Source organism: Notolabrus celidotus, chromosome 13, assembly GCF_009762535.1.
Source record: "Notolabrus celidotus isolate fNotCel1 chromosome 13, fNotCel1.pri, whole genome shotgun sequence".
Classification (NCBI taxonomy): domain Eukaryota; kingdom Metazoa; phylum Chordata; class Actinopteri; order Labriformes; family Labridae; genus Notolabrus; species Notolabrus celidotus.
Window position 1 is genome coordinate 3,052,792 of NC_048284.1, and position 18,077 is coordinate 3,070,868.

At 40.6% G+C, this 18,077-nt stretch overlaps 1 protein-coding gene across 1 annotated transcript in view; it reads left to right on the forward strand.

The window, feature by feature from the left end:
• Window positions 1–18,077, forward strand: part of ift172 (intraflagellar transport 172) — a 64,271-nt gene that overhangs the window by 37,817 nt on the left and 8,377 nt on the right. The window contains exons 22-33 of the mRNA XM_034699906.1: window positions 334–582; window positions 3,156–3,234; window positions 3,398–3,518; window positions 3,944–4,088; window positions 7,741–7,830; window positions 9,502–9,599; window positions 9,939–10,074; window positions 11,615–11,731; window positions 13,440–13,582; window positions 13,703–13,861; window positions 15,457–15,637; window positions 15,811–15,920. Of these exons, the coding sequence (XP_034555797.1) occupies window positions 334–582; window positions 3,156–3,234; window positions 3,398–3,518; window positions 3,944–4,088; window positions 7,741–7,830; window positions 9,502–9,599; window positions 9,939–10,074; window positions 11,615–11,731; window positions 13,440–13,582; window positions 13,703–13,861; window positions 15,457–15,637; window positions 15,811–15,920 (1,628 nt within the window). The remainder of the gene's footprint in view (window positions 1–333; window positions 583–3,155; window positions 3,235–3,397; window positions 3,519–3,943; window positions 4,089–7,740; window positions 7,831–9,501; window positions 9,600–9,938; window positions 10,075–11,614; window positions 11,732–13,439; window positions 13,583–13,702; window positions 13,862–15,456; window positions 15,638–15,810; window positions 15,921–18,077) is intronic.

Below are 18,077 nucleotides of genomic sequence, written 5' to 3' on the forward strand. Positions count from 1 at the left end.
TTGGGTCCCAAAAAACGGTGATTGGTTGGTGTTTTCCCAGGTTTACTCCAGCTGTAGATAGCAGCTTTTCTTCACTCTTTTTTAAGAACACATTATGTATTGATTACCATCAAGACATAAAGATCATTTTAACCAGTATAACAAAAAGTGTCTCTAAATCTGATTACCAACCCCAGCTTTAAAGCTAAGATTAGGATTCAACATAAAGAGATGAAACTGAGACTAGGGAGTACGTCTTATTTTTCCAGATTTGAGTCTATGTCTAACCTATTGAGTAAATACACAATCAGTGGTCTTACCTCTAACCTTATCATATCCCAAATTGTCCTTCAGGGCCATCCAGACCTGGACAGCCTGCGTGGGAACCGTTACCAGTGGCTGACGTCGACCGGTCAGGAAGAGAAGGCCGGCGAGGTGAAGGAGAGTGAGGGAGACTTCCAGGGAGCCATCAACCTCTACCTGAAGGCCGGTCTTCCCGCCAAAGCTGCCCGCCTCGCCATCAGCCGACCAGAGATCAGCAACAACAGCGACACAGTCAGCCGTATCGCAGCCAGCCTCATTAAGGGAGAGTTCTATGAGAGGGTGAGTGTCTCGTCTCGTCTTCTACCTTTTTGGTTTTTTTTAACGTCTCGTCTCCCAAAAGGCGCCTCGAGAGAGAGAGAGAAGAGGTATCAACAGAGAAACAACATCTTTCTTTGTTTACTCAGATTTACACTCTCTCTCCCTCCGTCTGTCTCTGTCTTTTTCTGTCTGAAAACTCAATTCTTTCTCCTCCAGCCATCTGTGTTTATGAAACAGGTGGAAAAGAGGCTCTGAAAGACAGACGCAAACCTCAGAACAAAATGTGTCGCCGTACCCCAACGGTGCAGGGTTTCATTATTTCAGGTTTTAAAAGATCTGTACGCTTGAAGTGAGTTATTTTAACTCGCAGCCGCCTGCGTGTCCTTGTGACATTCATTATATTTTCTGTTACTTGCAAAGACTGAGTGATCCCACAGTTTAGGGAAGGCAATAAATTAGCATTTAAACTATTCGACAAGAAAGTTTCCTTTGAAACTTATTTTGAATGGTTTAAGTAAATGTCTGTATTGGATACCACAGGATGAGGTGGTTACTGTGAGCCTCTTCAACGAGGAAGTGTAGGTTTGGGTAGATTTTGGCGCCCCCTGTGACCAAAGAGCTACATCATATCAATAGTTTTGTCGTTGCTGGTGGTCTCATTTTCTTGTGTCGGTCATAAAGAGGTTAAGTATTCATTTAAATGTGTTTCACAACCAGTTAGAAACTCCTCACAGGGGCTTTAACATAATGAAAGCATGCCTCTAGTCTCATATCTGAATAAGGAGTTGTGCTTATAGGGTTTATGCTTATTTTCCTTACTACGGATGACTAAACTCACAGCGCCATAAAGAGCACAGTCATGAGGAGGATATTGTTTACCTAGAGGAGATTAAATTCCTTCTAACTGTTGGTCATAGTCACAGATTTGGTTAAGTTACTACAAGGCATAGCTAGTGTTGTTGTGAAATCAATCAATCAATCAATCAATCTTTTTCTATATAGTGCCAAATCACAACAAACGTTATCCTCAGACTCTTTCCAAACAGAGCAGGTCTAGACCGTACTCTATGTTCTATTATTAACAAAGACTCAACATCAAGACCGGATAAGATCCAGTCCCATCTTACAGATAGGACTCAGTCTGATCTCATCTTAATCCACCATGAGCAGAGCACTTTGCAGCATTTAGCAAGTTACAGTGGCAAGGACAAACTTCCTTTAACAGGCAGAAACCTCCAGCAGGACCAGACTCATGTTAGACACACGTCTGCTGAGACCGTGTTGGAGAGAGGGATAGAGGGAGATGAAGAGAGAGAGAGATGATAGTGATGAGACGGATAGTAGTAGTTGTAGCAGCTGGAGTCTGGCACGTCCACAGCAGCAGGAACCTACGAGACAAGGGAGCTCAGGGACTCCAGTAAGGTCTATGGATAGTGACTTTAATGGGACAGGAAAACTTAAAGTGTTGGACAGAGGAAAGAGAGGGGATCCCCATATGTCAGATCCCCCAGAAGTCTAAGCCTATAGCAGCATCTGATCTCATCTTAATCCACCATGAGCAGAGCACTTTGCAGCATTTAGCAAGTTACAGTGGCAAGGACAAACTTCCTTTAACAGGCAGAAACCTCCAGCAGGACCAGACTCATGTTAGACACACATCTGCTGAGACCGTGTTGGAGAGAGGGGTAGAGGGAGATGAAGAGAGAGAGAGAGATGATAGTGGGGAGACGGATAGTTGTAGTTGTAGCAGCTGGAGTCTGGCACGTCCACAGCAGCAGGAACCTACGAGACAAGGGAGCTCAGGGACTCCAGAAAGGTCTATGGTTAGTAACTTTAATGGGACAGGAAGAGTTAAAGTAAGTGATAGGAAGAGAGAGGAGATCCCAGTGTGTCAGTCTAAGCCTATAGCAGCATAACTAAGAGCTGGTCCAAGCCTGATCCAGCTCTAACTATAAGCTTTATCAAAAAGGAAAGTTTGAAGCCTACTCTTAAAAGTAGAGAGGGTGTCTGCCTCCCGGACCCTGACTGGTAGATTATTCCAAAGAAGAGGTGCCTGATAACTGAAGGCTCTACCTCCCATACTACTTTTAGAAACTTTAGGTACGATGAGCAGGCCTGCATGCTGGGAGCGTAGTGTTCTAGAGGGGTAATAGGACTCTATGAGCTCTTTAAGATACGAAGGTGTCTGACCATTAAGAGCTTTGTAGGTCAGGTCTCTGTACCATGTGGGTCTCTGCTGCTGCTCTCCCTGCCTTGAGGGAGAAGGAGTGTGCTCTGCCCGCCTCTGGCTTTGGCATTCCACTTATGCATGTGGAAGGGGAGAGAGCTCTCAGAACAGAGCCATACTGCAATATATAACTTATTATGTTAACCATAATTGTCTTTGATGACAGACTGAGATATCATTGTGTTCGCCCCTCATTGAAACTTCGAATGAGAGCAAAAACAAACCAGACTCAGAGGATTGAAAATATGTGGGAGGGGTGCTCACTCACTTTCGGCTTGTTTGTTTATATTTGAAACAGCTCCGAGGTATGAGCATCAGATTCACAATTTGTCTCAATACATGTATGTTGTGTTTGTCGTCTGAGCAGGCCGGAGATCTGTACGAGAAGATCAGAAACAACCAGAGAGCTTTGGAGTGCTACGTGAAAGGAGGGGCGTTCAGGAAAGGTAAATCAGCTGCATGAAGACGTCATGCATCAAAACACAACCTCACGTTTAAGCACACATAAGCGCAGACTCTCTCGTTGTTTGCGAACATGTGGGTGTACATTGCTCAGTTGAGTGTCGGTATTCTGAGATTACATAAAGTGTCTCCCTCTGCTTCCTGTAGCCGTGGAGCTGGCGCGCCTCGCCTTCCCCGCTGAGGTGGTGAAACTGGAGGAGGCCTGGGGAGACTACCTCGTCCAGCAGAAACAGATGGACGCAGCCATCAACCACTTCATTGAAGCAGGGTACGTAGTGTACAGGGCGGAAAAGACAAAGATATAAGCAGATGGAGAGGGGGAACGATGAAAACATTAAAAATAACCCAACAGAGACAGCCAATTGTTCTGTAAATCATCACCAGGACCACAATAGAGGGATGAGAAGGGATATCTATAAACCGGATTATGTTCTCTCCCCAAAAAACACCAAATAAAGACACGTGACCGGCACACAGATTGTTTTTCTGAAGCTGAATTCAGACCGAGGGAGGCTTAAATTCGACACCACAACAAAGGTTTTAAAAATACTACATCCGCTGATAAGTCTGCCAGGAAAGTTTGCACAGAATCAGCTGGTTCAGTCCTCACATGAGGAAATGGCTGCCTGTTTGTTTTGGTGAAGCATTAGGTAATCAGTCTAATGGATGATCATTTGTTCTCTGTCTTTGTAGATGTTCTCTTAAAGCCATCGAGGCCGCCATCGCCGCCCGACAGTGGAAGAAAGCGGTCCACATCCTGGAGTTACAGGAGGATTCATCAGCAGGAAAATACTACTTAAAGATAGCTCAGCACTACGCCTCCATGCAGGACTACGAGGTAAGAGATAAGGGGCAATTACAAGATGTTAAAACGATCAGATGAGCAGGCATTGATCTTTGAGGAGGCTGAAACCTCAGGGGGGACTTCTGCAGGAGAAGATTGTGGAGTAGCCTGACCAATAACACATCATGGAAATGTAGTTTAAGTGACAGAACGGACATATAAAAAACAGCTTTAACATCCTTTGCATCTTTAAATTCTCTAATAGAATAATAGAAGTCTAAACAATCTGAAAGTAATGGATGAAAGGATTAAATATCAGGCTATAACTTATGAATGAATGATTCCAGTAGTAACCTCAGACTAGTAATGCATTGGTTAAAAGTTATGATTAAGTGAGTGAAGGGATAAGCTAAACCCTAGTGAATAAACAGAACAGTTAGCTAAGTTTTTAAAAATAGTCCCAGTGATTCCTCGTCAGTGATCGCTCCATGGTGATGGATTCTTATCTGCCTGTTGTGGTGGATTGAACATGAAACTGTCCTCATTCAGCTCTCCTTCTTCTCTGAGCTCTGCGGTTCACACACCTTTAAAAAGAAACTAATGTCACAACTTTGAACCCTGCTGCTATCATCACCACCGCTCATGGTTTAACTTTCTTTGGAGAGATCGCTAACCTAAAGTTCCTCTCACCTGCTCCGCTCCTTCATCATATTGCTGGACAGGATCCAAGATGAACATGTCTGTAGCCTGGGTTTTACCTCACCTTACGGTCTATGGTGTCAACAAGCAGAAGCTAAATGTGCTGGAACTCTTCTGTGGAGTGATTTGACATGACGTGAAAGTTAATAACCATTGTCAAGTAGTTTTGACCATCAGAATCAAGAATCTTACACAACCGGAAGATCAGTAAGAAAGCCGGGTAACAGATATGCGATATGTATGCTATTGATTCATAGTGCAACAGCTGCAAAATAGGGATAGCTTATCATAACAGCAGAAAAAGAAACCTTCAACTTACAGATAAACAATTAAAACACTTGGCTAGAAGATGGATTGAAACAGTTAGCTAAAAATGAAAGAGCAACAGTTGAAATACCGGTAGTTAGCTTGTGCTACAGAGTTGAATAGTTAAAGCTGCTGTGAGGAAATTTTGATTTGTATTAATTTTGGCGCCCCCTTGTGGACACAGTGATACTTCTTATCTCTTGTCCTATGCATGCAAAAGTATTGTTTTCAACAAAAACATTATCCTCTTGTCTTCTTACAGTCAAATTTATGACGCAATGTGATTATTTTCCATGAAAACAGTCAAATAAATGCTGTTTCCAAAGTAAGATGTCAGTCATCAGGTCTGACACCTACCCCCTCACAGCAGTTTCAGGCATTAAAAATGACAACAGAGCAGGCATCGGTGTTGTTGCTGATGGTCTTGTTTGCTTTTGAAGGTCATGAAGAGGCATCAGTATCAGTTTCAGTCTGTTTCTCAGCCTGTTCAAAACTCCTCATAGTGCCTTTAAGTGAATCTTATTGGTAAAACGTTGAAACCAAGCGGCAACCTCCGGTCTAAAAATATGAGTCCAATGCAGAAGTGTTAAAAACTGCAGTTCATCGAGGGTCCACTAGAGGCTGGCTGCAGAAACACAGGAAACCACATACACACCCATTCAAAGAAGACGATCTTTACAGCAGAGATAAACATGTTTACAGCCTGGTACAAAACACGAGTGTAGTCTGGATAGCTAATTTCAAGGCAATTTCGAAGATATTTAAGATAAGATAAGATAAGATAAGATAAGAGATTCCTTTACTCGTCCCACACGGGGAAATTCAAGTGTCACAGTAACAGAGTAGACAAAGTGCAAAAGAAATATATAAAGCAAACAAAAGCCTGTAAATGAACAATTATTAAAAAAAGTTATTAGCAATTACAATTAAAATCAAAATTAAAGAGGTAAAAGATAAGCATATCTCAAAATCACACATATATATATATATATATATATATATTTGATTATAGAGTCTGACCACTGCAGGAAGAAAAGACCCGTGGTATCTCTCTGTGAGACACCGCGGGTGAAGAAGTCTGTCACTGAACGAGCTACTTAGTGTTGTTATGGTCTCCTGGAGGGGGTGTGACGTGTTGTCCATCAGAGAAGATAGCTTTACCATCATCCTCCTGTCAGCCACCACCTCCACAGGGTCCAGTGTGCAGCCCAGGACAGAGCTGGCCTTCTTCACCAGTCTGTTCAGCTTCTTCCTGTCAGCAGCAGAGATGATGCTTCCCCAGCAGACCACTCCAAAGAAGATGGCTGATAGATTACGAGTCTTCCAATGAGAGGCACAGCTGACTTGATTGATAGGCGGGAACATTGTAACTGTTGGCTAGGATGCTCAAAGCCCGCCTCTTTACCTCACAATCGATCGACAGCAGCAATATGGCCGCCGCCGCCGATTGGCCTCAAAACAGCGCTTCAGAAAACAGATGGGTGAAGTCACGGATACTACGACTATATTTTATACAGTCTATGATTTCCACCAAGCGGTCCAGTTTGGTCTGGTTCAGCATGGTGCACAATTATTTATGTTTCCACTCTCAGAAGTTTGTGAAATATACGTACTATAATATCATAAATATACTGCATACAGGTCTAAATATGAACATCTGACTGTGTGGTAAGGTGAGCTTCTGAGAATAATTTTGCACCACCAGCTCAGCCAGAGGGATTTAAAAAGCAGTGACATTTTGCCACCTGTAATTAATTCCTAAGCATCTCTCTATACTACACACACACACACACCTATACTACACACACACAACCTTGTACACACAGACTTGCGTTCGGTCTCCATGGAGCACTGTGTGGGCTGCGTTCGCTCGAGGGTGCTTTGGCAGCGACGACAGGTTGGACGGCCTGAACACATATTGCCAAAAAACACACCAGAAAAACAGGAGCGATGAAGAGGAGGAGAGGAAGAGGAATCTGGTATAGATACAAAGAAAGGAGAAAAAGGGAAGTGAGATGACGGTGACGATGAAGCGCAGTGTGCTCGGCTCGTTCTGATGAGCTCAGCTGAGCCAAACAGCCTCCACAGAGTGCCAGCCTCTGAAAATAGCAGGCCATTTCAGTCTGTTTGCTCTATGGGCATATTCACAGAAAGTAATTAAGATAACAAGCTCTTTGCTTTCCAACTTGTGGAAGTTGCAGGAAAAGTGTGATTCGGTTTCCAACTTAAACAATAGAGGAAGTTCACACCTGTGATTTCAATACAGGAATTATCAGGTGAAAAAACAGTGAGTTAACATTTTTTAATCAGGAGGAGCGGCCAAGCAGCACATACGTTCCTTTCACTGATACAAGTGTTAGCGCAGGTTCAATGGAGCGAAACTTTTTCCTTTATGTAGCAGAAATCTGTCACATTGAGACGGTGAATGCTTCCATTTTCCCAAAGTTGCCATCTCTGCTAAATTCTTCTAACAGATACACTTTACCTCCGCCAATCACCTCCATCTCTGAGCTGTGATACGAATGAATAGGAAGCTCTTTGTACCTTTTAAAAAGACATTTCCTTGACTTATAGATCTGTCCGAATGTTTTAGTTTCAAGAGTGCGTTCAAAAGAGAGGGAAAGTAAAAGCTTCTACATGTTTCACTCTGTGTGTGTGTGTCTGTGTTAATGTGTGTGTTCTCTGTGTAAATGGCCTGCAGGTGGCAGAGCAGCTGTTTGTGAAAGGAGGTCACATTAAAGATGCTATAGACATGTACACTGCAGCAGGACGCTGGGAGGAGGCTCATAAGGTGAGTGTGGATGATAAAGGAACAAGATGTGCAATTTTAAGATTATTATTTTTATATATTTTTTTCAAACTTAGTGTAGTGGGTTTTTTTTCACAATTACAAAAAAGAAGCATTTTGTATACAGATGTTCAAATAAAGGTGTAACACTTGACAGTCAACTTCCCCCAAACAGGAAAAAATAAATAAATAAATAAATCAAAACATAAATAAATAAATAAATAACAAACAGGGATAAATGTTAAAAAATATATATGTATAAAAAATAAATATTATTATAACAATAATAATAAATAATTATAATTATAGATAATAAATAATAAAACAGGAAGAAAGGTTAAAAATATATACAAGTAAAAAGAAAAATAATTATAATAATACAAATAATAATAAATAACAAAGAGGGAGAAATGTTAAAAATATATATGAGTAAAAAAGATTATTATTATATAAATAATAAAAATGAATAAAAAACAGGGAGAAAGGTTAAAAAAATATATAATGAAAATAATAATAATAATAATAATAATAAAAATAATAATAAATAACAAAGAGGGAGAAAGGTTAAAGATATATAAAAGTAAAAGGAATAATAAAATAAATAAATAATAATAATAATAATAAATAAAAAACAGGGAGAAATGTAAAAAAATATCTAAGTATAAAAAATATAGATATTATTATATTAATAATTAAAATAAATAACAAACAGGGAGAAAGGTTGAATATATATATATATATATATAAGTTAAAAAAATATATATTATTATAACAATAATAATAAATAATTATAATTATATATAATAAATAATAAAACAGGGAGAAAGGTTAAAGATATATATTAGTAAAAAATAATAATTGTTATTAAAAGAATAATCATAAATAACAAGCAGGGAGAAATGTTAAAAATATATATAAGTAAAAGGAATAATAAAAATAATAATAATAATAATAATAAATTACAAACTGGGAGAAAGGTTAGATATATTTAAGTAACAAAATAATGAAACAACAACAATAATAATAGTAATACCTATAAATCTAAATATATATATACATACACATATACTTATTTTGTTTTTATTATATTAAGAAGATTATATCAGAAGTGGATCATGAGACAAGTATGAATGTGAAGGGAAACCAAGAGCTGACAAAAAACAAGAGAAAAGATTAAAAAAAAGAAAGAAAGAAAAGAAAGTATCAGTAAATAAACAATGCAAAAGTGTGTAGATAATAAGAACAGTCCATGTCAGAATGTAATAAATGAGCCACAGTACAAATCTCCCAGCTGAGTGACATAAGCACTGCAGTTGGACTGATCCCTGGAGAGGCTGTCGTTCTCAGGTTGGATACTAAAAATGGATGTTAAAGGATTTGGATCCATTGGTCTCCTTAGAATCTTAGATGGTGCATTAAGAATAAAGATCCAGTAAACTGAGAGCCTGGGACACAGCCAGAGCCAGAAAGTATGCGCTCATGTATCTGTTGCATGAATCATCAATCGATGGATTCATTTTTGAGATCCTGACAAAGTACACAAAGACATACACCTGACATTGTAACCATCTGTGTATGCCTGCACAAATGCACTAACAGATTTAAGTATTTCAACACTTAATGAAGGAGAAAAGCATTTCCTAAAGAGTGATAAACACACGTTCTGTCTTGCAGTTGGCCGTGAAGTGCATGACAGAGGAAGAGGTCGTGGCGCTGTACGTCAGCAGAGCTCAGGAGCTGGAGAGGGACGGCAAATTCAAGGAGGCCGAGAGGTAAACAGAGATCACTTCATTTATAGCACTTTGTGGCGGCCACATGCTGCAGGAGGGATGCATGGAAAAACGGAGAGAGGCAAACTAACGTGACTGTGTTTGAAGTCATCTCACAATTAGAGCGAGAAAAACAGTATTTAACGTCTGACAGGCGGTAATTTCAGACGCTGTTTTGACTCGACTGTCTTTTCATTTCTGTCCATTATGTCTAGACCGCTTCACACGCAGAAAACATCTCTCCTACTTTTTGACACTCAAACTTAGAAGTAAATAAATAAGCACTCTGATTCCTAATGTTTGCCTGTGTGTGTGTGTGTGTGTGTGTGTGTGTGTGTGCAGGCTGTTCTCCACAGTGAAGCAGCCTGACCTCGCCATAACCATGTACAAGAAGAACCGGATGTTTGATGATGTCATTCGCCTGGTGGCCAAACATCACCCCGACCTGCTGACGGAGACCCACCTTCACCTGGCCCAGGTAACTGAAGCTGGTTTTAAGACAGCAGGCTGATAACAGAGAGTCAACACCAGTTACTATATTAACACTTAAGGATAAAGTAAGATACTCAGTGTCTAACATTTTCATTCTTCAGGCTATATCCACTTCCAGCAACACAAACAGTTTTCAAATCATTTCAATCATTTGCAAAGCATATATAAAATAAATTATAATAGAATAATAAAATAATTGAAATAAATGGAGTAAACAGTGAAATGAAAAATTAAAATAAAGTATTTAAAAACACATTTTAATGAAATGATTAAAATAAATCATTACAATCATTGCAGTACAACAGTTTAATAAATAATAAATAAAATAACTAAAAATGAATTGTAAAAAAAAGGATTAAAATAAATATTTTGAATAAATGGAGTAAAACAGTTAAATAAAAAATATATAAAATAATCAAAAACAAATTGTAATAAAATAGTTTAAAAAAATAATTTAAATAAATGGAGTAAAAAAGTTAAGAAAAAATAAATGAGATAATTTAAAACAAATTTTAATAAAATAATTTAAAATAATAATTTAAATAAATGGGGAAAGTTAAGAAAAATAAATGAGATAATTTAAAACAAATTGTAATAAAATAATTTAAAACAATAATTTAAATAAATGGAGTAAAAAAGTTAAGAAAAAATAAATAAGATAATTTAAAACAAATTTTAATAAAATTATTTAAATAAATTATTTAAAATCAAAGAAGTTAAACAGTTAAATAAATAGAAGTTGGAAAAAATAATAAAAATGTGATATTTGAATAAAACAAAATCAATAGCAAAAAACCACAATTGTGAGGTCATTAAAAATTCAATTAATCTGAGTTAAAAGACAGATTAAAAAGGTATATCTTAAGTTTCCTTTTAAAAACACAGCTTGTTGCTTTAATGCCCAAAGGCAGAGAGTTCCAGAGTTTTGGTGCATTAACACAGAAAGCTCTCTCTCTGTCTGTTTGGGACACATGAGGAACATTTTAAAAGGAAGCATTCAGGGTCAGGAGGTCATTTTCAGGAGGGCTCAAGAGAATCCTCTATCCTTATATAACAGATGGGGAAAGTGTGTTTACAAAAAAGCCTTTGACCTTAATACCGTGTGTCTCGTATTTTGAAGAAACCTCTACATCACCACATTTAGCTCACCTACAGACGGCACAAATGTATAATTGCTCCATATATTCAGTCGCGTCTCGTCCCTTAAAGACTCTTTGAGCTCTGCAGTAGAGAAAGGCAAAGAAGACTCCCGATAGACTTTGGTCCCTAAGTGTTTTTACTCGCTTTTGTCAGCAGCTTGAACTTTTTCGCTGTGTTGCAAAGTGAGAAAAAACGATTGCTGAAGGGACGTGAATTCTGCTCATCAGCACCTCTATTTAGGACTCACAGTCATGAACTTGAATCAGCTTCTTTTAGTGGATTATCAATGCAGGACCGGGCTCTCCTTACTTCACCTGATGTGTACGTTATGTTCATGTGTGTTGTTCATGTGTGTTGTTCATGTGTGTTGTTCATGTGTGTTGTAGGTGCTGGAAGGTGAAACCAGGTTCTCAGAGGCGGAGTATCACTTCATGGAGGCTGGAGAGTGGAAGGATGCGGTCCAGATGTACAGAGGCAACAATATGTGGGAGGAAGCGTACCGGGTAAACACGCTCACGTTACTCTGTTGGCTTTGTGCTCCTGATGTCTGAGCTTTAAGATGTTTCAGACCTTAAAGCCTCATCCAATTCCAAATGGTTTCACTGTACTGGTTTGGTTCAGGTTCTCTATAAACCTTGTCGGACTTCAAGCCTAGGCTCTATAAACCTTATCAGAGTCTAAGCCTAGGCTCTATAAACCATATCAGACTTCAAGACTAGGCTCTATATACCTTGTCAGAGTCTAAGTCTAGGCTCTATAAACCTTATCAGAGTCTAAGCCTAGGCTCTATATACCTTGTCAGAGTCTAAGCCTAGGCTTTAAAAACCTTGTCAGAGTCTAAGCCTAGGCTCTATAAACCTTGTCAGAGTCTAAGCCTAGGCTCTATAAACCTTATCAGAGTCTAAGCCTAGTCTCTATATACCTTGTCAGAGTCTAAGCCTAGGCTCTATAAACCTTATCAGAGTCTAAGCCTAGTCTCTATATACCTTGTCAGAGTCTAAGCCTAGGCTCTATAAACCTTGTCAGAGTCTAAATCTAGGTTCTATAAACCTTGTCAGAGTCTAAGCCTAGGCTCTATAAACCTTGTCAGAGTCTAAGCCTAATCTCTATAAACCTTATCAGAGTCCAAGTCTAGGTTCTATAAACCTTGTCAGAGTCTAGGCCTAGGCTCTAAAAACCCTATCAGTCTATGCCTAGGCTCTACAGACCTTGTCAGAGTCTAATCCTAGGCTCTATAAACCCTGTCACAGTCTTAGTCTAGGCTCTCTATACCTTGTCAGACCTCAAGTCCAGTTCCTGTTCTTTGAGTCTGAGTCAAATTAAATCCCCATTACCAAAGTCCGAGTCAAAGTCCAGCCTCCATTGCTTGAGTCCAAGTCCAAGTCCAAGTCCAAGTCCAAGCTTGGTGACACCAGATCCACCAGCCAGCTCATATTAATTTTCCCTTGCAGGTGGGTCTGTCACTCTAAATGTATTCCCACAAACTTCAGAGGTCCAAGTCAAGATCCCACTACCTGAGTCTGAGTCCAAGTTTAGACCCCATTGCCTGAGTGCCGGTCCAAGTAATTCTCAAGTACCTGAGTCTAAATCCAAGTGGAGCTCCCATTACAAGAGTCGGAGTCAAAGCTGAGTCTTGAGTCCCTCGTGTTCGAGTACAAGTCACCAGAGAAGTATTTTAGTCCAGTCCAAGTCGAGTTACCATTACCTGTCTCAGTGCAAGTCTACTTCAGACATATCCTGAGTCAGAGTTTGAGTCAAGTCATCTGACGTTCCTCTTTAAGCATCACAGCAGGAACTGTTGTGTGAAGTGAAGGTGTGTGTGCAGGTGTGTTATCAGATTCATGATCCAAATTATAACTGCCGACTGTGCAGAAATTAACAAACCTGAAGAGAAGCTTTTGCATGCTGGCTCCATTTAAATGTTAAATATAAAATATGAAGACATAAAAAGACTAGAATGAAAACAGTGGAGGAGAAAGAACTCATTGAAGAGTTTTATTTTTGTTTATTGCTGCAGTGTTGTGTGAGCTCAGTGCAGCTTTACACCCTCGGTTAAATGTCTGAGGGAGTCACGCAGCTGCAGGACTCCTATAGATACATAAACTTACACATACTGTGTGTGTGTGTGTGTGTGTGTGTGTGTGTGTGTGTGTGTGTGTGTGTGTGTGTGTGTGTGTGTGTGTGTGTGTGTGTGTGTGTGTGTGTTAACAGGTAGCAAAGAGTCACGGGGGGGATGGAGCCCAGCAGAAAGTGGCCTACATGTGGGCTCGCAGTCTGGGAGGAGAGGCGGCCGTCAAGCTGCTCAACAAGTTCAGTCTCCTGGAGTACGCCATCGAGACGGCGTCCAATAACTTGTGAGCTTCTCAACAACACACAGGGGATCTTTCTCATCCTCACACACGTTGACTCTGATGTGGACATTTTGCACCTAGTCTCATTTTCAGTGTGGCGACTTCTCTTTCTTTCCTCCTCAGCTCATTTGACTTTGCGTTCGATCTGGCTCGCCTCTCGTCCAAAGAAAAGATCCCTGAGATCCACCTGAAACAAGCCATCTACCTGGAGGATGAAGGGAAGTTTCCTGAGGCGGAGGTCGAGTTCGTCAAAGCAGGGAAACCCAAAGAGGCTGTGCTCATGTACGTACAGTATATGGTTGTCCAAATCCCAACAAACGTTCTCCTCAGACTCTTTCCAAACAGGGCAGGTCTAGACCGTACTCTATGTTCTATTATTAACAAAAGACCCAACATCAAGACAGGATCAGATCCAGTCCCATCTTACAGACAGGACTCAGTCTGATCTCATCTTAATCCACCATGAGCAGAGCACTTTGCAGCATTTAGCAAGTTACAGTGGCAAGGACAAACTTCCTTTAACAGGCAGAAACCTCCAGCAGGACCAGACTCATGTTAGACACACATCTGCTGAGACCGTGTTGGAGAGAGGGATAGAGGGAGATGAAGAGAGAGAGAGAGATGATAGTGGGGAGACAGATAGTAATAGTTGTAGCAGCTGGAGTCTGGAACGTCCACAGCAGCAGAGATCCAGAGGAACCTACGGGACAAGGGAGCTCAGGGACTCCAGAAAGGTTTAAGAAAAGAAGAAAGAGAGGAAGAAGAGAAGAAAGAAAAAGAGTAGAATAAATGGTGAAGGAAAGGACGGGATGAGAAAAGGACACATAAAGGATGAAGAAACATGGAAAGAACAAAGAAAGAAAGAGAAGGAATGAAAGTAAGAAAGAATAAAAAATAAAAAAGAGAGAAGTAAAGAAAGCAAGAAGGACGGAATGAAAGGAAGAAAGAAAGAAATGAAGAAAAGGGAATGAAAGGAAAAAGGAATAAAAGAGAGAAAGAAAGAAGGAAGGAAGGAATGAAAGAAAGAAAAAAGTAAGAAGGAATAAATAAGAGAGAAGTTAAGAAAGCAAGAAAGAAAAGAAAGAAGAAAAGAGAGAAAGAAAGGAATGAAAGGAAAAGGGAATGAAAGAAAGAAAGAAGAAAGAAAGGATGACAGACCCAAAAAAGGAATCTACAGCAGAGATCCAGAGGAACCTACGAGACAAGGGAGCTCAGGGACTCCAGAAAGGTCTATGGTTAGTAACTTTAATGGGACAGGAAGAGTTAAAGTAAGAGACAGACAGAGAGAGGGGAGAGAGGGGATCCTAGTGCGTCAGTCTAAGCCTATAGCAGCATAACTAAGACCTGGTCCAAGCCTGATCCAGCTCTAACTATAAGCTTTATCAAAAAGGAAAGTTTGAAGCCTACTCTTAAAAGTAGAGAGGGTGTCTGCCTCCCGGACCCTGACTGGTAGATGATTCCAAAGGAGAGGGGCCTGATAACTGAAGGCTCCACCTCCCATACTACTTTTAGAGACTAAAAATGATTTTATTGATTTAAAGAATTCACAGTTTGAGCTGCGTCCACGCTAACAGCTAGCTGGAATCATCAAAGCATCAAATTAGCCGGACTTCTTTCAGGGAATTGAATTGATGTAGTTCACCAGAGTCTGTGGTTAGAGCTGTAAATGTAGCAGCAGTGTGCAGTGTGATGGAGTTTGGACCAATCAGAATCAAGCATTTAACACAGCTATGATACAAACTGTGAGGACACATGTAGCTTAAACGGTTTGAGAGAGTTTGAAGTTTCTCTTCCTCTCATCAGATTTAAACTTCTCTTAAAAAGACGGGTTTGTTATTTCGGTCGTATTTGGACCCGTGTCTGTGTCTCTGCTCCAGGTACATCCACAACAAGGACTGGGCCAGCGCGCAGCGGGTGGCCGAGGGACACGATCCAGAGAGCGTGTCTGAGGTTCTGGTCGGCCAAGCCAAGTTCTGCTTTGAACAGAATGATTTCCAGAAGGCTGAGGCCTTCCTGCTCCGAGCCCAGAGACCCGATATCGCTGTTAAATATTACAAGGTAAACCGGGAGGAGCCAAAAAAAAGATAGCTCTTCTTACCAGATCTCACTTTATCTGGCTGAACATTTTACCCAGGAGATGAGTCCAGAAACTTCTCTGATTGCCTATTTTTGAATCAGAATCATAAAGTTGGAAGTTCTGCCTTTTGGTGAAGTGGTTTGTTGTTTTTCAGGATGCAGAAATGTGGAGTGATGCCATGCGGATCTGTAAGGAGTATCTCCCCAACAAGCTCTCTGTGCTGCAAGAAGAGTACGAAAGAGAGACCTCGAAGAAGGGAGTCAGGTGAGACTTAGACCAAGAAATACGGTCTGTGAAAGTCCAGAGAGGCTTCAATGTTTTTATCACTTTGTCTTCTTTCTCTTCAAATATGAAAAAGACAGGAAATCTTTAAACCTGTTCTGCTTCAATCAAACAAAACTGAGCATCTTGTGGTTTTGGCTCATAAACAGAGATCACATGTTCTGCAGTTTTGTTGTCGATGATCCTTCAAAAAGGCCAAAGGGAAACAACAACCGCTCTCCAAACATTCGACGGTCCCTCCCCGCTCACCCTGCGGTATCACCCACACACAGAGAGCCAGTTTGATGCTTTATTAAAACACAGCTCGAGCGTTATCCCAAATTGAAACCGCCGATGAGGAATATCTCGTTAGCAGGCAGAGCAGCAGCATCGAGCACGCCGCTCTTCTATCCTCCTCTCTCCCATCGCCTCGTGCTCATTAACGACTCGTGGGAGAGAAAACATCAAAAGTTACCAACGGAGACGGACGAGGAAGAGGGCTGAAGAGAGAAAACACTGAATTATTGCTGCAGTTTGCTGCTCAGGCTCCAGATAAGTGTAGAGGCTTACTGAAGTCTGGATATATTTATGTGTTTGTCAGTTTATCTGACAGGGACAAAACATGTAGACACTGTTAGCTCTAAATCCACCAGTGCAGTGAATACAGGATTCTGGTGGTGGCTAATTTGAGTCCTTGTCTCTGGTTGGGCTTTTGGGAAATGATCAGCCACAGTGTTGTTTTTAGTACGAGGTGATTAGTCGAGGTAAAAGCTGATTTCCTCTTGTGATATGCAAAGTAAGAAAACAGAAATACAGAAACTGAGAACAGGAATAAGGATCTGATTGCATTTATTCCAAACACTTAGCTGCCAAACTGGATGGAAAATTACAGCAATGAGACAGCTTTATCAATCCAGGATGAGACTGTGACTGATGGAGGAAATCTCTGTGGTATTTCTGCTGCAGTGGGTCGGATTAAATGTGTTCCCTGTTTGAAATGTCGTCACTTCAAACAGGAAATTAAGAAAGATGTTGATGTCATAGCTTGTTTGGCCTATGAGATGTCATCTTCCAGTGTTTTCAAAGGCCCATAAATTATAGTTTTTATGCATAACTAAAATGAAGTAGTAGTTTCCTGTCGTAGAAGAGAAGTGAGAGGAAAAAATCAAGCCAAAGGAAGGTAATTACTATCAATCAATCTTTATTCATAAAGCGCCAAATCCCCAAAAACGTCATCTCAAGATGCCAAACAGAGCCGGTCTAGACCGTACTCTATGTTCTATCATTAACAAAGACCCAACATCAAGACCGGATAAGATCCAGTCCTATCTTCCAGAGAGGACTCAGTCTGATCTCATCTTAATCCACCATGAGCAGAGCACTTTGCAGCATTTAGCAAGTTACAGTGGCAAGGACAAACTTCCTTTAACAGGCAGAAACCTCCAGCAGGACCAGACTCATGTTAGACACACATCTGCTGAGATCGTGTTGGAGAGAGGGATAGAGGGAGATGATAGTGGGGAGACGGATAGTAGTAGTGTAGCAGCTGGAGTCTAGCACATCCACAGCAGCAGCGATCCAGAGGAACCTACGAGACAAGGGAGCTCAGGGACTCCAGAAAGGTCTATGGTTAGTAACTTTAATGGGACAGGAAGAGTTAAAGTAAGAGACAGGCAGAGAGAGGAGAGAGAGGGAAAGACAGGATCCAAGTGTGTCAGTCTAAGCCTATAGCAGCATAACTAAGACCTGGTCCAAGCCTGATCCAGCTCTAACTTTAAGCTTTATCAAAAAGGAAAGTTTGAAGCCGACTCTTAAAAGTAGAGAGGGTGTCTGCCTCCCTGACCCTGACTGGCAGATGATTCCAAAGGAGAGGGGCCTGATAACTGAAGGCTCTACCTCCCATACTACTTCCACTGATGGTGAAATCGAGCAAGTTGAGGGAGTGAAAGAAAAGATCCCAGTGTGTCAGTCTAAGCCTATAGCAGCATAACTAAGACCTGGTCCAAGCCTGATCCAGCTCTAACTATAAGCTTTATCAAAAAGGAAAGTTTGAAGCCGACTCTTAAAAGTAGAGAGGGTGTCTGCCTCCCAGACCCTGACTGGTAGATGATTCCAAAGGAGAGGGGGCTGATAACTGAAGGCTCTACCTCCCATACTATT